Raw genomic sequence first — 21311 nt, 5'->3', positions numbered from 1 at the left:
TTGCCAACAAGCACTCGCTGAAGGGTGTGACCGCCTCTGATCTTCAGGAGCTTACAGCCTAGTGATGAAAGCAGACGTGAACACATAACCTCTGTACACTGTCATAATTTCCATGCTGGAGACCTAGATAGAGTAAGTAGTGTCCCAGATGGGCGTATGGACTGGCTGACTTGAAATGACTATATACCCACAACATACGCACGTGCGCGCGCGCGCACACACACACACACACACACACAGAGTACAGGTTCCTTCTTTATTTATATGTATTCAAGGACACACAACTTCAACGAAGTATGGCTAAATGGGCAGCTCAGGCGGTTAGGCGCCCGGCTGTTAATGTCGGCTCAGGTCATGATCTCGCAGTTCTTGGGTTCGAGCCCCACATCGGGTTCTGTGCTGACATCATGGAGCCTGCTTGGGATTCTCTCTCTGTCTCTCTCTGTCTCTGCCGCTTCCTCTGCTTGTGTGCTCTCTCTAAATAAGCAAATAAATACACAAATAAATAAACTTGAAAGAAAAGAAGTGTGGCTACAGTAAGCAGAAGCAAATGGGGCGTATTTTTGTGCCCCCTTGTCCTCAGCCCCTGTTTCCTAAGGGGAGTCCTGGTGGGAGAGACCCTCTTCACTCAGGTAAGGTTGGCTAGACGTGAGGAAGCTCAGTTCTTGCTACATCGCTGCCTGTTTAGACTTGGGCTGGCATCACCATTTTAGAAAAAAAATGCACCCCATGTATTGTTTACTATTATTCAAGGCCACAGTGGTAAGCGGTCAAGTCTGTGGTAGCTGATGGATGTGCACAAAGAGCCCACGCGGGGTGGAGAGGAAATCGGGCCGAAGATAGAGGTTTGAGGGGGGGCCATGCAGACTGAACGGGGGCAGAGACAGCGGGGCGAGAGCGAAGCAGCGGAGAGCCAGAGGCAGATCACCGGGGCGGGGAGGAAGGGATGACAGCCAGAGTCAGATGCCGGGGGCGTTTGACAGAGGATGAGGGCTGAAAAGGGCCCTTGTGTTCGTCAGTGAGGTCACTAACGAGAGCCTCTGCTCGAGCACACAGATGGTGTGGTAAAGGCTGGACAAAACGAGATGGCTGCAGTGACCGGAAAGAAAGGAAGCATCTATCTAATGAGATGTGTCGGGCTTACAGAGAAGTGGCTTCTTTTTTTTTTTTCTTTTTTTAATTTTTTTAATGTTTTATTTATTTCTGAGAGAGAGAGAGAGAGAGACAGCGTGAGCAAAGGAGGGGCAGAGAGAGAGGGAGACACAGAAGTCGAAACAGGCTCCAGGCTCCGAGCTGTCAGCACAGAGCCCGACGCGGGGCTCAAACCCATAAATCACGAGATCATGACCTGAGCCGAAGTCGGACGCTTAACCGTCTGAGCCACGCAGGCGCCCGGAGAAGTGGCCTCTGCTGTGCTCATCAGGACTGTGTGAGCACCACAAGCGTGCGCTTGTTTCGCATAACGAGTAGCCTGGTCACAGCGAGCCCAGACCGACAGGGGGGCTCAGCTCAGTCATCAAGTCTTTATGCTCTGTCCGTCTTTCCACTCAGCCGTTCTTCGCATGTTGTTTTAGCGCCTGATGGTGACCAGATGGCTGCCACCACTCTGAGCATCAGGTCCTCATTTAACACCAGAAAGGACGTGAAGAGGCAACTCCAGTTTTTCTTTTTGAAGTTTTTATTATAATTTCCGTTAGGTAACATACGGTGTAATCTTCGCGTCCGGTGTACAGTACAGTGGTTCAACTTCCGTAGGACACCTGGTGCGCTCCCGAGTCCCCATCCCCCGTTTCATCCATCCCCCCACCCAGCTCCTCTCTGCTAACCGTCAGTTTGTCCTCTGTAGTTAAGAGGCCGTTTCATAGTGAGGCGGCTCCAGCTTCATCTGCAACAAAGCTTTTCCTTTTCCAGGAGACATTTGGTTTGTTCTCCTTGGCCGGAAGTGGGAACATATCGCTATACCTTGAGCTGCGAGGGAGCCAGGGAAAGCAAGCATTTAGCATTCCCAGGCTGCATAATAGAAGCAGGCATGGAAAAGGCAAGATGAGTGGATGTGGAATAGTTAGCCAACGTGTGAACTAGACTGTTGTAGAACATGGCTTTCCGTCACACTCGGCCATGCTGTGCTGTCAGCACCGAGCCCGATGTAGGGGTCTAACTCACAAAAGCGTGAGATCATGACCTGGGCTGAAATCAAGGGTCGGACGCTTAACCGACTGAGCCACCCAGGTGCCCCTGCTTCCTACCTTTTTGGTTTTTTCTATTTTTAATTTTTTTAACGTTTATTTATTTTTGAGAGAGAGAAAGAGACAGAGAGTGCAAGCAGGGGAGGGGAAGAGAGAGCGAGACACAGAATCCGAAGCAGGCTCCAGGCTCTGAGCTGTGAGCACAGAGCCCGACGCAGGGCTTGAACTCACAGATCTCAAGATCATGACCCAGGCCAAAGTGGGATGCTTAACTGACTGAGCCACCCAGCTGGCCCCCTACCTTTTGAGATTTACACAGGGATCAAACTAACAAACAAAAAGATATACACAGAGATGTACCACAGGTCTGTTTTCACTTTACTCAGTTCTAAGAGTGCTTTACAGCCTTCCCACTCAGTGTGGTGGATGGACTCCCCCCCATTCCAGAAGCTTGATAGAAACGCAGAATTCTAGACCTTGTCCCAGACCCACCGAATCCAAATCTGCATTTCGACGAGCTGCCCAGGGGATGCGACAGCAGTGTCGCTCGGTGGTGTGTGTTTGCTTGCTTGCTTTAAATGAAGCCAGATTAATTGTATCTGGGGAATTTGTAAGTACTTCCCCGTCCACCTCGAAGCTCTTGGTGTGGAATTCAGGAGACTGAGATTCTGGTCCCTGTACCCCCTGACCTCCTGTCTTCCCCTGCGCTACGTCTTGCTAGCATCTCACACCTCCGTTTTCCCACCTGGGCAGTTAGATACGATCGAAATGTACTTCAGGCTCCCTGACAACTTCAAGTTCTAACTGAAGACGGCGTGTGGCAGTGCAAAGGAAGGATTGCATATTCTGCGTGTCTGACCTTCTTAGATACAAGTCTCCTGTCATTTTCGGAAAATTATTCCTTCACTTTGGTGATAGTTATTAAGTTACTCCTTAGCCCTACTTTCTTATCTCTAAAACCTTTTGGTTATTAAATAGGAGCATCAGTCTTGTTGCAGATTTTCAGGTAAGAACAAGTTTCTTGATCTAAAGGAAATGAGAATTCCAACATTGTTGTATCATTTAAATACATCAGCACCATACAGGCGCTATGGCGTAGTGAGCGTGATAATTGTAACTTTTTAGGTGTCCGCGAAAGGAACTTTGAAATGCGCTTCGAAACGCATACAGACGGAGCGCCTGGGTGGCTCAGTCAGTTGAGCCTCTGACTTCGGCTCAGGTCATGATCTCGCAGTCCGTGAGCTCAAGCCCCGCGTGGGCCTCTGTGCTGACAGCTCAGAGCCTGGAGCCTGCTTTGGGTTCTGTGCCTCCCTCTCTGTCTCTGTCCCTTCCCCTGCTCATGCTCTGTCTCTCTCTCTCTCTCTCTCTCTCTCTCAAAATTAAAATAAAACATTTTTTAAAAATCTAAAAAAAAAAGCAACAAAATGCGTACAGACTAGGAATGAACATTTATAAGATTTCAAGTGAATGGAAGGAGAATAAAGGGCTTTGAGAAAAAGGAACAGAAGTGGTATTTAATAAGAAACTGAACTGGATATTGATAGAATTGCTACTAAGAGCAAATTTTGAAAAATTCATTATTTATTAATTTTTTTAAAGTCAATTTTTTTCTTTAACATTTTTTTATGTCTTTATTTTATTTTTTTGAGAGATGAGACAGAGAGTGAGCGGGGGAGGGGCACAGAGAGAGGGAGACACAGAATCCGAAGCAGACTCTAGGCTCTGAGCTGTCAGCACAGAGCCCGACGCGGGACTCCAGCCCACAGACTGTGAGATCCTGACCTGAGCCGAAGTCGGACGATCAACCGACTGAGTCACCCAGGCACCCCATATCGATTAATTTTTTTAAGTTTTTATTTTTATTTTATTTATTTATTTTGAGAGAGAGACAGAGGCAGATAAAGAGGGAGAGAAAGAATCCCAAGCAGGTACCTCGCTGTCTGTGCAGAGCCCAACCTGGGGTTCGAGTTCATAGACTTGTGAGATCATGACCTGAGCCAAAATCTAGGAGTCGGGCGCTTAACCGACTGAGCCACCCAGGCACCCCAATTCATTTCTAAGTTTATTTATTTTTGAGCGAGAGAGAAAGAGCACACATGCACAAGCAAATGGGGGAGGGACAGAGAGAGAGAGAGAGAGAAAATCCCAAACAGACTCCACTCTCGGCAGGGAGCCCAATGTGGGGCTTGAACTCACGAACCCTGAGGTGTTCATGACCCAGGTGCCCCTCTAAAAGCAATTCTTAGAGTCAATTAGGATAATTTGGGATGGAGATGCCCTAACAGTTACGCTGGATCTTTAAGTACCAAAATATTAAATTTGGTCTTGTCACTTAGCCCTTGTTCAAATAGATCTCTTGTTACTTCAGAGCTTCCTAGTTTTTCCTCAGTGTGATTCCACTGTAATTCTTCAGGACCAAATTAATGACATTGAAAAGCCAGCGGGGCAATCACAGGGATGGTATATTTGTTTCCTAAAATAGTCGCGTGTTCGTGGCCTCTTCAAAGGCTGAGAAACAGGATCAAAAGCAAGACCATCAAAATGGAGGAGCAATACCTCAGAATGATATTACAGTATCAGTACCTTCCTGCTGAACCTGGAGCACCTCCTTTAGAATCTGTCATCTTTGTGGGGCACCTGGGTGACTCGGTCAGTTAAGCATCTGACTGTTAATTTCAGCTCACTTCATGGTCTCTCCCGGTTTGTGAGTTCGAGCCCCGCATTGGGCTCTATGCTGACAGGTACAGACTCTGTACAGACACATCCTGTAAAAGAAAACAAATGAACACATAGGTGACCAACAAAGCCAGAAGCAGATTAAGTGCAGAGAACAAATTGGTGGTTGCCAGAAAGGAGGCGGTTGGGGGTGGGGTGGGGTGGACAGAACAGGTAAAGGGGATGAAGAGCTACAGAGTTCCATTTATAAAATAAGCGAGTCACAGGATTGAGAAAAGTACGGCCTAGGGAGTATAGCCGATAATATTGTAATAATTTGTAGGGTACAGAAAGGAAATTTCTGCAGTATGCCTCACGCTTTTTACTCCTTCACTTAGGATTATTTGCTTTAATGATAGTGTCTGTCTTCTAAAGCCATCATGTTTGGAAATTCCCGTGAGTCCTCTTGCTTTGTTAAAGCACATACTTTAACCAGTTTCGTTTTATATTTATATTATTTTAAAAATTTATTTATTTTGAGAGAGACTGAGACAGCACGAGCGGGGGCGGGGCAGAGAGCAAGGGACACACAGAATCGGAATCAGGCTATGCGCTCAGCTCAGAGCCCTACTCGGGGCTCAAACTCACGAACCGTGAAACTGTGACCTGAACCAAAACAGGAGAGTAGAGAGTCGGACGCTTAACCGACTGAACCACCAAGGTGTCACAGGGAGAGTTAAAGAAGCCGAAGGCATACTTCATGTCAGGTCTTGTGGCCGAACGAAAGCCCTGATGACTCTCTGCATTGAAATAAGTAAAATGCTGGGGCGCCTGGGTGGCTTAGTCGGTTAAGCGTCCGACTTTCGCTTAGGTCATGATCTCGCGGTTCGTGGGTTCGGGCCCCGCGTCGGGCTCTGTGCTGACTGCCAGCTCAGAGCCTGGAGCCTGTTTCAGTCTGTGACTCCCTCTCTCTCTGACCCTCCCCTGCTCACGCTGTCTCTCTCTCTCCTAGAAATAAATAAAACATTAAAAAAAAAATTTTTTTTGAAATAAGTAAAATACACTCTGCTGCCTTCACATGAGAATCAGAAACTCCCAGGTCTCCTGAATGTCTCACCTTTCACACACCCAATCAGAACTTCTGACCTTGACCATCAGGACCACCATTCCAGCAGGCTTCCAAAGGATGATAGTTCCGAAAAATTCAGTCATGCCCAGTATTCTCATGCCCCACATTCATTCTGTTGGCTGTGCCTTCGAAATATCCGGGTCCAACACTTCACACCCCTTTCATGACTACTCCTGGTGGCAGTCATTGCCATTTCTGAGCCAGATGCTGCAGTGGCCTCCTTACCTGATTTTCCCCTTGCCTCCTATAATCTCGTCTTAGTGCAGCAGCCAGAACGAGCCTCTCAGAACTGACTCAGATCTTGGCGTGTCTCTGCTCCAAAGCTTCCAGAAGCTCTCCTCACTCAGAGACCAAGCCGGCGTCATTACAATGACTTGTGAGGCTTCCCATGATCTGCCCCCCACATGGAGGGCTGAGGTGGGGCTCGAACTCACAAACCATGAGATCATGACCTCACCTGAAATTGAGAGTCAAGACGCTTAACCAACTGAAGCACCCAGGAGCCTCTGGCCACCTATTTCTTGATCCCACCAGGCACCCTTCTGCCTTAATCTTTGCACTTGCTGCCCTTTCTGCCAGGAATGCTCTTGTCCTGGCATAGGGATAACTCCGTCACTTCTTTCAAGTCTTTATGCAAATATTACCTCTTCAAGGAGGCCTACGTATCCAGCGTATTTTGAATTCCAATCTTCCCTTTTCTCCTCTGCAGTTTCAGTCTCCCATGTTCTACGCTAGCTTTTTGTTTCTTGTTCTTATCAGCTTCTGAGATACTTCGTTGCTATGTTCCGGGTTCATTTTCTGTCTCTTCCCATCGAATGTAAGTTCCTTGAGAACAAGGATCTTGGTTTCCTTTACTGATGTAACAGAAGCTCCTAGAACAGTGCCTGGCACCTTGTAGGAGAGGCAGGTGCTTGCTTGTTGAATAGACAAGTGAATCCCCAAAGCAAAGACACGAAGCCTAGGAAGTAAATGAGCTCAAACCTTGGCTTTCACCTTGGATGCCTACTCAGCCCGAAAGACTTTGCAGATTACACCATGAAGGCCACAGGGCGCACAGGGAACAGTAGATGAAACTCCGAGCCTGTTGAAGATAGGGAATTGTAATAGGAAATGCTCCAGTTGGAATCCTTCATACATGAAAGTGCGATGTAAATAAAGCTGACCATTCAGAAAGGGAGAAGAAGAAAGCTTGCCCCCATTCATGGATTCCATCCAAATTTACACCACCTATATGGTATGCTAAACCTCAGGCAGACTATTTATTTATTTATTTGTGTGTTTATTTTATTTATTCTGTAAATGTTTATTTTTGAGAGAGAGAGACAGACAGACAGAATATGAGCAGGGGAGAGACAGAGAGAGAGGGAGACGCAGAATCTGAAGTAGGCTCTAGGCTCTGAGCTATCAGCACAGAGTACGATGCGGGGCTCGAACCCACGAACCGTGAGATCATGACCTGAGCCAAAGCCGGACGCTTAACCAACTGAGCCACCCAGGCGCCCCTCATTTTTTAAATTTACATCCAAGTTAGCATATGGTACAATAGTGATTTCAGGAGTAGATTCCTTAATGCCCCTTACCCCTAGAGCCCATCCCCCCCCCACAATCTTTACAGTAACCCTCTTTTCTTTATATTTGAGAGTCTCTTATGTTTTTGTCCCCCTCCCTGTTCTTATATTATTTTTGCTTCCCTTCTCTTATGTTCATCTGTTTTGTATCGTAAAGTCCTCATATGAGTGAAGTCATGTGATATTTGTCTTGCTCTGACTGACTAATTTTGCTTAGCATAATACTCTCTAGTTCCAAACACTTAGTTGCAAATGGCAAGATTCCATTCTTTTTGATGGCCAAGTAATACTCCGTTGGATATATATATCACATTTTCTTTACCCATTCTTCCATCGATGGACATTTGGGGCTCTTTCCATACTTTGGCTATTGCTGATAGCACTGCTATCAACACTAGGGTGCATGTACCCCTTTGAAACAGCATATTAGGCAGACTGTTTAAATGTCAATGTGGCTGGCAGAAATAGACTCCAGTCCTTTCCCCCTAGGCCTCAAATTACTTATTTATGTATTTATTTATGTATTTTTGAGAGAGAGGGAGAGTGAGCGGGGGAAGGGTAGACCAGAGGGGAGATGGAGGATCTGAAGCGGGCTCTGCACTGACAGCAGAGCGCTTGACGCCGGGAGTTTGAGACCTGAGCCAAAGTTGACTCAGGTCAACTTAACTGACTGAGCGACACAGGTGCCCCTCAAATAAAATATTTTTATTTTATTTTCAATTATTTTTGAGAGAGGGAGTGAGAGAGAGCGGGCGTGTTTGAACAGGGGAAGGGCAGAGAGAGGGAGGGAGAGAATTCCAAGCATGTTCTGCGCTGTCAGCATAGAGCCCTAGTTGGGGCTCAATCCCATGAACCATGAGATCATGACCAGAGCCGAAGTCAAGAGTCGAACATTTAAACTGAGTGAGCCACCCAGGTGCCCCATGGCCTCAAATAAGTTACACAGCAAAAGTTCCAAAGAAAATAAGTAGCTCATAATTAAAATGAGAAACCATAAGGAAAACAAGGCATGAAAAAAGGACAAGTATAAAAACAAAAGATCCAGAAAGTATTTTAACGTAAGCTCAAGAGCCCATCGGTGTGCTCTGATTTAAAGCTTCATCTGTTGGGGGGCGCTTGGGTGGCTCGGTCAGTTAAGTGTCCAACTTTGGTTCAGGTCATGATCTCATGGTTCGTGGGTTCGAGCCCCGCGTCGGCCTCTGTGCTAACAGCTAGCTCAGAGCCTGGAGCCTGCTTCGGACTCTGTGTCTCCCTCTCTCTCTGACCCTCTCTGCTCACGCTGCCTCTCTCTCTCTCTCTCTCTCTCTCTCTCTCAGAAATAAAACATTTAAAAAAAGTAAAGCTTTATATGTCGGAAATCAGAGAATTGCACTTAATAAATCTCAGGATGGCCCCTTCAGCAACAACCCCAAAGAAAAGTATGCATAAAAACCGAAATGCCTTGAAAATGATCTAGGTCAGCAGGATGTACGATAGCGTTCTTTATCCATTTATATACGTTATTGTTGAATCAGCGTCACCAGTAACTGTACAAACCAGATTACTTCTGATGAGTGTCCTCCAGGGCTGTGCCCACTTCTTGGCTGGCGGAGAAAGAATTGCTATTTTCAGCTGCACTTTCTAAGAGAGAAATAGGCACATTTCACTTGTAAAAAATGAATGTTTTTGTTTTTAATTAAGAAGTAGCAACTTTCTTCCGCCCAAGTGTTAACTAAAGTCTTCTGGCTCCTTTCTTTGTACAGAATGAACACGTCAATTACGTAGATGTTGGCGGGGCTTACGTGGGACCAACCCAGAATCGAATCCTACGATTATCTAAGGAGCTGGGTCTAGAGACTTACAAAGTGAACGTATGTGAGCGGCTTGTTCAATATGTCAAGGTAAGCCAGTGGGAGACTGTTGTATTTGGGAGAACATTCGGTGTCCTTCCTAGTTTTTTCTCAAAGCCATTGTAAAAATAGGCTCTCTGCCTTATAGTAGTTTTTCTTTCTTTCTCTTTCTTTTTCTTGCTTTCTTTTTAAAAAAAAATCCTTGTGGACCCTGAGAATCCCCGCAAGGGGTCATGCGTCAGTTCGCCCCCTCTTCACATCACCCACTGTGATCCTTAAACGCTGCACCCTTACCCCCCAGTCCAACTGGAGTAAGGATATGAGGCTTTCAGCTTCCTTCCTTCTTCAGCGTCCATGGGGAGCAAGGGAGCAGGGACAGGAGTCACCTGTCACAGACATGGGTGTGTACGTACGCATGCGCACACACGCACACATGCGTGCACACCCACACAGACCCAGGCGGCCCTTGAGGCACCTGTGAGGCAATTCTAAGGGCCCAAGGAACACAGTAGACTGAGGCCACTTCTTAAGACTGAGGAGGTTACTGATCGTTGCCTGACATTTCTGTGCACACTTTGATAATTTCGTCTGTACTGGGCCTTGACTCTTGGGAAGGCTACCGGGCTGGGCGGTTTCCTACCGTTTGAACAAGATGGTTTCATCTCTGTGGCTATCCAGCTGTTGCCGGAGCTCTTCTTCCTCGCTGCAGCCAAACACGGAGCAGCTGGAGTCTTGGAAATGTGCCTTGAGAGGTCAGGCTGTCCCACCCGCCTTCGCAACCCGCTTCCCAGAACCAGGGTCTCGAGGGTAGGCGTCATTTATTCCCTCCAGTGCCAGGATTCCCACACCGGTGATCACATCCTTTTCTCGGCGGCTCCAGCCCACGCAGTCGTGTGGGTCTGGAGCCTTTGGGGGCTTTTGGAGCTTGGAGTCAAGGGCACATGTGGTACGTGCACACTGGGAAGCAGTCAGGCGATCTTCAGAAATTCTGATCTGGTTTGGGATGCTTGCGGGGAGGGGTCTGGCAGTTGCACGTGTGAAAAAACAAACCAGCAGCCTTTAGAAAAACTGAGGTGGGAGGTCAAGGGAGGAACGAAGAACATATAAAAAAACCATACGGAGTGTTTGCAAATGCTGGCTTCGGTAGGCTTCCCGATCATGAGGGCTGATGGGGGTGGGGAGGGAGGGGAACGGAGGTGATGGGCATGGAGGGAGGGCACTTGTGGGGATGAGCACTGGGTATTATATGAACCAGCTTGACAATAAACTATTAAAAAAATTTGGAAAAAAAGAAAAAGAAAGTGAAAAGGCCCTGTGCTTCTGCTTTCTGTTTTCTGCACAGCAGGGCATTTCCCTGGACAGCATATAATGGCAATGGTGAGAATGATAGTAACCAACATTTACTGAGCACTTTTACATGTATTAGCATATTTAATGTAGGGAGAGAGACCAAATCCTTTGCATCGAGTACTAAATAACCTGTAAATTCACTCTCCAGTCCAAGTAGGAAGCAAACATTCAGGTGCTGAGAGAGTTTTTATTTGCTCTGGAGTCTCACCGTAAACCACTAAGTGCTTTTTCATGCACGATCTCTGTAAACCCTTACACCCACCTTGTTAGGCAGGCACAATTAGCCCCATTTTACAGAGGGGGGAAACTGAGGTTCAGAGAGGGAAAGCAGCTTGACAAGACTACGAAACTAGTAATGGTCTGCTTTACCTCCCGAGCTCGTACCGTTCATGCGTTTTAGGACCCGGCTCCCAAAGAAACACACATTTAAGGTGCGAAGCCCCATTCTTTTCTTTTAAGTCACAATCTCATCTAAAGGAAAGATGGGGCACAAAAATACGATTAAACGATCCTCTCACATCCTTTAACCTGCCAAGGAACACGTATTTTCCACCCACGGTGGAGAGCAGTGTTCGGGTAAAAATAATAGTGGGTCAGTTAGAGGTTAATTTATTTGAGCTGAATGAGTCCGTGTCTGCTAGTGGCGCCATTAAAAAGTACCATTTCTGCTATGAGAAATACTCAGTGTCATGGATGGTTTGATAATGACCAGCAACCTGTAAAGCGAGGCGGCTGGATTAGGGACAGGCAGGTTGTTAACAAACGTGGAAGATTGTTAACAAACCGTGTAGGGAAGACTCATTCCACTTATTTAAAAATATCTCAACCCTTACCGCTGGGTCCACTTCTGGGGGGGAAATGGACTTTGGCCCGACACCATCATGCTCTGAGTTAATAGTGCAAGTTGTCTTTGTGACACTCTCTGCATTGGCTCTGGACACAACCCCAGCCTCTGTAATCTACCACCATGCATGCTTATCAGTGAATAACACCAAAGTGAAGTGGGTGAATCCAGTCTAGTTAAACCACTGTCTAGTTAAACCAGGCCATATTCTTTACGGTCCCGGTAGCTTTTAAATTTTACCAGTGCACAGCCTTGAAGACTGCCACAGTTGTTTCTTCTGACAGCGGACTGTAGTGCATCCAGCCAGTTTCAATGTGGTCTAGGAAGTTCTTTGTTTAAGAGTTTTATTTTTAAGTAATCCCTACACCCAGCGTGGGCCTCGAACTTGAAACCCCTGAGATCAAGAGTCGCGGGCTCTGCCGATTGGGCCCGCCAGGTACCCCTCAAGGATGAGTCTTAGTGTTCACCAAAGAATGGTTCTTGACCCTTGCTAGATTGTGTTTACAGGGCACATTTTGGCATCGCAATGTGGAGTTCCAAGCCTGAGCCTCTGAGCTGAGCAGCGGGGATAGCTGTTTAGTGGTGTTTTGCACTCTGACCCTTCCCAGGAGAAGGGTCTGTCTACCTCATTCATAGAATAGTTTAGTAGATCCTGATTCTTCTTTTATTTTGAAGATTATGTATTTATTTTAGTAATCTCTACACCCAGTGTAGGACTTGAACTCTTAACCCCGAGATCACGAGTTGCATGCTCTACCGACGGAGCCAGCCAGGCGCCCTAGAAGATCCTGACTCTTCCACAACAGGTTCTTAGACCGGTTTTATGAATGTTGTGAATGTGATCACGCCTTTATTTAGGAGTCTATATCTGCTTTGTGAAATTAAATTAACCATGTGGTCTTGAACCTAAAAGGCGGATTTGAAGTGGCATCAGCTAAATGTGTTTAAACCATTATCTGTTCTTTTCCTTTGGATGGTGTAAGGGAAGCAGGTGGACTTTTGAGTGCTTCTTGGATTGACCTATTACTTGCATTAGTGAATTAGACGCACCATCATTACAGTTATTTGATGAATTAAGTTTCATTGAGTTGTTGAGCCTTTTGGTTAAGTTTTACAGTGCCGAGTCTTGGAGAGGAAGGAAGAAATGTTTCATTTCCTTTTTTTTTTTCTTTCTTTGAATGGGTTGTTCTGGATCTTAATAATGCAGGTAGGGTAGAGAGAGGTAGACCACTGCGTTTCTCAGGTGCTGCTTTGAAGGAGAAGTTGACATATTTATCTGCATTCCCACGCTCTCCCTGTTTTCACACCCTAAATAAAAATCAAGACTATAGGGGCGCTTGGGTGGCTCAGTCAGTTGAGGGTCCAACTCCCAGTTTCAGCTCAGGTTATGATCTCATGGTTCGTGGGTTCAAGCCCCACATTGGGCTCTATGCTGCCAGTGTAGAGACTTCTTGGGATTCTCTGTCTCCCTCTCTGTGTTGCTCATTCTCTCTCTCTCTCAATAAGTAAATAAAGTTTAAAAAGCGAGATTATAGAGATATACCACCCATTTCTTTTTTTTTTTTTAATGTTTTATTTCCGAGAGAGAGACAGCACGAGCAGGGGAGGGGCAGAGAGAGAGGGAGACACAGAATCTGAAACAGGCTCCAGGCTCTGAGCTAGCTGTGAGCACAGAGCCCGACGCGGGGCTCGAACCCACAAACCGTGAGATCATGACCTGAGCAGAAGTCGGACGCTTAACCGACGGAGCCACCCAGGCGCCCCCACACATTTCTTTTTAGAGGATGGTGTGATGTTTATTTAAAACAACCTAGGCTTTCCTGATAGTAACAGCTCACCAAGCAAATTTTTCTAGCACTGGTTCTTCTTCCCACAGCCGTTTACTTGAAGGTTTCTAGGTCAGTGACTGAAATCAAATGCTTTCCAGAATACGTGTGTTCTGGAATACTAAGTCAGTTTTTTGTTGGTGTTGCTTAGATAACTTTGTTTTAGCCGGGAGGCCATGTTGAAAGCAGGGGGTTCCTTTATTTATTTATTTTTTGTTCGTTCATCTTAATGCTTGCCAGAAATTACTGCGTTCTGACCCGTTGCTTATAATAGAGTGTTTCTTTTGGATCAGGGACGTATATTTTTAGGCTGCTTTTAACACCGTCTTCCATACCAAGTCACAGAGGACGTATCTTTCCTGTTCAAAGAAAGTTAGACTTTCACATTCAATGCAGCTCCGTAGGGAAGGCAAGAAGCCAAGGGCAGTAGGCTCTTGTAAGGACGTTGCGCATTGTGTCTTTGTCTCCTTTCTTATAATCCCCAGAATCCGGGCCGCCTCCCTCTATGCATTGGCATTGCACCCCATCACCTCACCTGAGTTGCCTCGTGATCCTCTGGCGTAATAAGCATTTCCCCTCATCTCACGGATGGAAAAACTGAGGCTCAGAAAGTTTAGGCACCAAAGTAAGGTTTTCTGGCTCTTGAGCTCAGGGTTCTGGGGGTTGCATCACAAAGTTCCTCATTCCACGAGCAGAAAGTCAGCTTGTAAACCCTTTAAAGTTTTTTTCATTTTATTTTTTATTAAAAAATTTTTAATGTTTAGTTAATTTTGAGAGAGAAAAAGAGGTAGAACACAAACAGGGGAGGAACGGAGAGAGAGGCAGACACAGAATCCAAAGCAGGCTCAGGGTCCGAGCTGTCAGTACAGAGCCCCGCATGGGGCTTGAATCCATGAACTGCGAGATCATGACCTGAGCCGAAGGCAGACACTTAACCGACTCAGCCACCCGGGCACCCCCATTTTATTTATTTTAGAGAGACAGAGAGCACAAGTAGGTAAGAGGGGCAGACAGAGAAAGAGAGAGAATCTTAAGCAGGCTCCATGCCAAAGCAGGGCTTGATCCCATGACCCGGGGATCATGAGCTGAGCCTAACTCAAGAGTTGGATGCTCAACCGACTGAGCCACCCAGATGCCCCTGTAAATCCCTTTTAATAACCCGTTCCAAGGTAGGACAAAAAGCACCTTACCGCAGTAGGCTCTGGAGTCCTAACATGCCACTCAGGTAGTAGGGGCTCCTGTGGGGGTGCCTTGGAGCCACGTGTGGTCTCTCATCAAGGTGGCTTCTCTTCCCCTCTTCCCGTGCACCCTGAGCCATAGATCTGGAGTCCCTCTGGCTTTCAGTGAGCACTCAACTCTTGAGCAACCCCCGGACCACCCTAGTTAGGCTCAGCAGGCCGAAGACTACAGATGGGTTCCATTATTGTGTTAAAATACTACATCTAGGGCGTGGTTTGGAATGGTTGGCTATACATTCTTTTTGTTCAATGATGGATGTGAACTTACTAGTCAAAGTACGATCCAGATAAGAGTATTTTATTTATGCCATTATATCCTGCCTGGTTTAAAAAGAAAAAAAAAAGAGAGAGAGAGGATTTAGAGTAATTTGTAAGTTGTAGAAATCAGGGTAGAGATGAAAAAAAAAAAAAACAATTGGGTACGAACAGGCAAATGCTAATGGGCATGTGCTCATGATAAGAAAATCTGTTTGGTCATAGAAATGAAGTAAGACAAGCGGGATTATTTGTTTTCTTTGATAAATTACAGTTATACATAGGTTTTTTAAAAGCAGAGAGACTAAAAATGTTCATATAGTGTCACATTGGTCTATCTTATTTAGTACAAAGATATACGGACGTAGCTTGTGAAAACTAGGTTTTAGTAACTTCCATTCATTTTCCTCCTCCACTAAAAAAAAAAAAAAAATTGATTTATTTATTTATATTTGAGAGAGAGAGAGAGAGAGGAAGAGGGGCAGAGAGAGAGGGAAAGAGACAGACTCCCAAGGAGGGTTCACATAGTGCGAAGCCTCGACATGGGGCTCAAACCCAGAAACCGGGAGATCGTGACCTGAGCGGAACTCTTAACTAACCGAGCCACCCAGGCAGGCACCCTTCCCCCTCCATGTTAAAAAGACTTCATTTATTTCTTTTGTTTACAGGAAAACACAGTGACAGAAATCACTCTTAAAGCCTTGTACTGTTCAGAAAGCTAGGTCAGCATTAGCCATTTTCTCTCAAAGGCCCCTTTCTTTTTACTATAAACTTTCAGGGGTGAATCTCAGATTTAGTTTTGTGGAGAGCAAAGCTTCAACTCAGTTGAAGCACAGCCCAAAACATAGCAAAGTCAGGTTAATGATTAGACTTTTTCCCCTTCTATTGTTTTTCCTTTTTTCGTTATTTCCCCCCAACCCCTCTATTTTTTTCTTTTTTGAAAAAATGATGGTGAAATACACGTAACATCAAAACTTGTCTTCTTAACCATTAGACGTACAGTTCAGCAACATCAGGTAAATTCGCATGTTTGTGCTCCCATCAACCATACTGAACCCTTTTTCACCTCTTCCTATTCATTTCTCATGGAGGGCAATTCATTCCAACAGTCCTTTTCCAAGCATTCATTGAGAAGTAGCCCCGAGTCGCCCTCTGTGACTCAAGAGAGCTGGCCTTGAGTGGCAACACACAACGGGGATTAGGTCAGACACGAAGGATTTCTCAAAGGCTGTGGACCTTTGCAGTTACACCCTCAAGTGAGGCCTGGGCATTGCAGTTAATGGCAAAAAGGACCTTGGGAGTGGAGGGGCGCCTTGATGGCTCATTCGGTTAAGCCTCAGGTCTTGGTCGTGTGGTCTGTGGGTTCGAGCCCCGCGTCAGGTTCTGCCCTGACAGCTCGGAGCCTGGACCCTGCTTCGGATTCTGTGTCTCCCTCTCTCTCTGCCCCTCCCCTGCTCGTACTCTGTCTCTCTCTCTCAAAACTAATAAACATTTAAAAATTTTTAAAAAAGAACCTTGTAAGTGGAATGAAGCATCCCATAAGCAGCTTCCTCAAGAGAAATTGCTCATCTCCTTGATAACTCAACTCTTGGAGGTTCTGAGCTTTCAGGGTAGAATGTGGTTGCCAAGGCGAGGTCAGAAAGCCTCTCCTTTTCCCTCCCCTCTTCTTGCTTTCTACCTCTTCCCTGTTTCCCCCTCTGTATTCCCTACTCCCTGCCTTACCCCAGAGCACAAGCCCACTGTCCTGGCCGGAAGACTTATTCGTCTGTCCTGAAGTTTCAGACTTTTGTAGAGTTGCCTTCTTTAACGGTTGAAACCTGAAACACCCTTGAACGTCCTGTAAATGGCGTCCCTGGTCCATTCTGGGTGCTTGCTGAAGAAAGGGAGTCCCATTACCCCATGAACACACTGACCTAGCCAGAAACCCTTAGCTGTCTTTGCCCTGTCCTGACAGTTAATAGAATCAACGCTGTTATATAACCCTCTATTTTCATGTTTGTTCCATTTATTTATTTATTTAAAAATTTTTAATGTTTATTTATTTTTGAGAAACAGAGAGACCGAGTGTGAGCAGGGGAGGGGCAGAGAGAGAGGGAAACAGAATCTGAAGCCGGCTCCAGGCTCCGAACCGTCAGCACAGAGCCCGATGCGGCGCTCGAACTCATGAGCTGTGAGCTCATGGCCTGAGCCGAAGTTGGACGTTCAATGGACGGAGCCACCCAGGCTCCCCTAATGTTTACTTATTTTTGAGAGAGACAGAGACAGAGCGTGAGCAGGGGAGGGGCAGAGAGAGGGGAAGACACAGAATCGGAAGCAGGCTCCAGGCCCTGAGCTGTCAGCACAGAGCCCGACGTGGGGCTCGAACACATGAACCGTGGGATCATGACCAGAGCCGAAGTCGGACACTTAACTGGCTGAGCCACCCACGCGCCCCCAGTGTTGATTATTGAATGTAATAAACACTATGATCCCAAAAGCTGTGGAGCTGAGTCCTTTCCTTTTAAAGGACTTTTCACAGGTCAGGTTTTTCAGAGATCGATTCCTGAACTAGTCCATTTCCTTTCTTTTCTATATTGCTCGCGTAATTTGTCAGACTTCAGTGATACAGGGACCCTCAGGCTGAGATTTAATTTTCTGTGCCTGCTTAAGTGGCTGGTGTCCTCGTTTCCACAACCATATCCAGTAGGTGAATGTCTCTGCCGAGAACCTCAGGCTTCATAGGTGATGGGAAGAAATCCCCACTGGCCCATACTTGCTTCCCAGCAGGCAGTCACAGAAGTTGACCCTGGGGCACATATGTGGACACAGTCGCTAATCTACATAATTATTTGGACCAAAGAAATCCTGAATGTCTGTGGCTTTTCCCAATCTGTAGACTTTATTTATGTGTTTTTTTTTTTACCTTAAAAAAGATGTTTATTTATTTTTGAGAGAGTGCGAACATGGGACAGGCAGAGAGAGAAGGAGACACCGAATCCGAAGCAGTCTCCACGCTGTCAGCAGCAAGCTGGATGTGGGGCTCGAACTCACAGACTGTGAGCTCATGACCTGAGCCGAAGTCGGACCCTCAACCGACTGAGCCATCCAGGCGCCCCCAATTTGTAGATATTTTTTTAAAAATCCTCCCCTGATGTTCAGATGTGGGGGAGATTGTTCTAAGGATCTAATGGCTTCTGGTCCCCTCTCCTTACCACGTTTCCATCATTTGAGACATCACTACAGTAACCCCGTGCCCTACGGTAGCAGGGCTGTGTCTGCCCAGTCACTGGGATACACAAGGTGAATGCACTCAGTTAACCCTCAATCTGGCAAGAAGCTCCGCTTTGTCCTTGACCCTCTCAACCTGCTCTGACGTACTTTCTCTTTGTACTGCCCTGTTCCATGGGGCCGAGTCCCAGGCTTGAGACTCAACAACAGAGCACTTGCAATTTTAGCGAGACCAACAAGTCATTTCATTTTCTTTCTCCTATTCGACTCGGGGTTGGGGATGACGCACGCTCTTATTCTGGAAACGCACACATGAGAATGTATTCCCGTTAGTATCCTTTGGAAAATTAAACCCTCTGGTTTTCAGAGCTCTTCTTTCTAGCCCATGTTCACCCGTGTGCCCTTAGGCCCCTGCCAGCGCCAGCCAGAATAGCAAGAAAACATGCCAAAAGTACTTTGCAAAAGAAGGGCTTTCTTGTTCAGATACATTTTGGAAATGCTCCGCGTTCTATCCCTATCTTTGAGTGGCAAGATATCCATTAGCAAGTTAGGGGTCCTGTAAGGCCTGGCAGAAAATAAAAATTAAACATAGAAAAGCTGTTTATCTCTAAGCCAGCGTTTCCCCAGATCTTTGACCATGGGACCCATTTTCATATAGAACCCGTAAAGAGCATGAGAAATACTCACATAGGAAATGGTTTTAGAGAGTTCCATCTTTTTCTCTTCCTTTCAACACCTTACACATACAGAGTTCTAGGAAATTTGATGGTAATATTGGTGATGGCAATTTTTTAAAACATTTTTTAATGTTTTTATTCATTTTTGAGAGATAGAGCATGAGCAAGGGAGGGGCAGAGAGAGAGGGAGACACAGAATCCAAAGCTGGCTCCAGGCTCCAAGCTGTCAGCAAAGAGCCCGACGTGGGACTTGAACTCATGAATTGTGCGATCATGACCTGAGTCAAAGTCGGACACTTAACCAGCTGAGCCACCCAGGCACCCCTGGTTATGGCTATTTTAGAAAAGATATGTACACGGCATTGACCATAAGAAATGCTAAATTGGCATTTATTAGAAGATCTTGTCTGAAGAAAGAGGGGCGCCCGGATGGCTCAGTTGGTAGAGCAAGTGACTCTTGATCTCCAGGTTGTGAGTTCAAGCCCCACGTTGGGTGTAGAGATTACTTCCATAAACGCATGAATTGTATTTCCCCCTTTTATAGCCCTTCCTTTAACGAGCGTTTCTCAGAACCTTGGAATGTACAGGGAGTGTAGGAGCTATAAACATGTGTGAGGCCCAGTCTTTCTAAGGTGTGTTGAAATTCGTTGGAAAAGTTCTTATATAAATCAGTTTAACGCGCTGTAGAAAATGGCAAGGTGCCAAGGGCAGCAAACAAAGGGCCCCAGTCCACCAGAGGAAGCTGAAGTGGTTTCTGACTTCGGCAGCTACATGGAATCTTTGGGACCACATTTCTCTCAGATCGGTGTTTACTCATCCCTACAACCTCCCCATCTAGAAAGCATCTTAGGCTCCTGAGAGGGTCTGGCTCAGTGGCAGTGCAGATCCAGTTTTCCAGGAGACTGAGGCACAGAGGGGAGGGACAGGGAGTCTAGACCAAGATCATGGGGTCATGAACTCTAGTGACAGGCACCAGCTGAGATTAAACAAATTATACACGTACACGCACATACATATATACCCACATATATGCAACAGATCTAATATATATGTAATGTGGACTTCTGAGTATCTTCAAAGACATAGTGATCTTGCTAAATTCAAAAGCTACCCCAATCTTATTTATTTATTTTTAATTTACATCCAAGTTAGCATATAGTGCAACAATGATTTCAAGAGTACATTCCAGAATGCCCCTTACCCATTGAGTCCATCCCCCCTCCCACAACCACTAAAGCTGCCCAAATTTTTTACCTGCGATGCATCTCATTTATGACGATTACAAGATTTTATTTATTTAAAAAAAACTTTTTTAATGTTTTTATTTATTTCTGAGAGAGATAGAGACAGCATGAGCGGGGTAGGGTCAAAGAGAGAGGGAGATACAGAATCTGAAGCAGGCTCCAGGCTCTGAGCTGTCAGCACAGACCTCGATGAGAGGCTCGAACCCACAAACTGTGAAATCATGACCTGAGCCGAAGTTGAACGCTTAACCGACTGAGCCACCCAGACACCCGACAATCACAAGATTTTAACTAGGAGCAATGAAAACCAAGAGAAATCAGACACGAAATCTGGGCATAGTAATAGTCAAGCAAGTAAATGATTTTTTTAAGAAAAAAGTATGAGAGAAAAGAAATATTAATGAAGGAAATGGGCAACCACAACAGAAAGTAGCATTTCCTTTAGTATTTTTTTTTGTTTTTTGTGTTTTTTGTTTTTTGTTTTTTGTTTTTTGTTTTTTTTAAATTTCTAGGAAAGAGAGAGAGAGAGAGACCGTGAGCAGGGGAGGGTCAGAGAGAGAGGGAGTCACAGACTGAAACACAGGCTTCAGGCTCTGAGCTGGCAGTCAGCACAGAGCCCGACGCGGGGCTCGAACCCACGAACCGCGAGATCATGACCTAAGTGAAAGTCGGACGCTTAACCGACTAAGCCACCCAGGTGCCCCAAGAATCCTTTAGTATTTTTTTTTGTTTTTTGTGTTTTTTGTTTTTTGTTTTTTGTTTTTTGTTTTTTTTAAATTTCTAGGAAAGAGAGAGAGAGAGAGACCGTGAGCAGGGGAGGGTCAGAGAGAGAGGGAGACACAGAATCTGAGGCAGGCTCCAGGCTCTGAGCTGTCAGAACAGAGCCCGACGCGGGGCTTGAACCCACAAACTGTGAGATCATGACCTGAGCCGAAGTCGGACACTTAACCGACTGAGCCACTCAGGCACCCCAGTTTTAAATAAAGTTTAATGAAAAGAAGGATTCAAAAGAAATGGTTTATTGGGCGCCTGGGTGGCTCGGTTAATTATGTGTCTGGCTCTTGATTTCGGCTGAGGTCATGATCTCATTGTTCATGAGTTTGAGCCTTACATTGGGGTCCATGCTGACACTGCCTGCTTGGAAATCTATTTCTCCCTCTCTCTCTGCCCCTCCCTCACTTGTGCGCACGTGCATCCTCGCTCTACCTGTCAAATAAATCAACTTAAAAAAAAAAAGAAGAAGAAGAAGAACCCGAAGATCACATTGTAGAAAGCTCCTGATGCATTTTGACCTATGGTATGA

At 45.9% G+C, this 21311-nt stretch overlaps 1 protein-coding gene across 1 annotated transcript in view; it reads left to right on the top strand.

Annotated features, from left to right (window-relative positions):
* The window catches only part of MAOA (monoamine oxidase A), a 70872-nt gene that overhangs the window by 18477 nt on the left and 31084 nt on the right, over positions 1-21311 (top strand). Inside the window, exon 3 of the mRNA XM_039251915.1 lies at positions 9281-9418. Coding sequence (XP_039107846.1) covers positions 9281-9418 — 138 coding nt within the window. The remainder of the gene's footprint in view (positions 1-9280; positions 9419-21311) is intronic.

Source organism: Hyaena hyaena, unplaced genomic scaffold (genome assembly GCF_003009895.1).
Source record: "Hyaena hyaena isolate Hyena2069 unplaced genomic scaffold, ASM300989v1 scaffold_402, whole genome shotgun sequence".
In the NCBI taxonomy this organism is placed as follows: Eukaryota; Metazoa; Chordata; class Mammalia; order Carnivora; family Hyaenidae; genus Hyaena; species Hyaena hyaena.
Note: the sequence above shows the minus strand (reverse complement) of the source record. Positions and strands in the feature narration are given on the sequence as shown.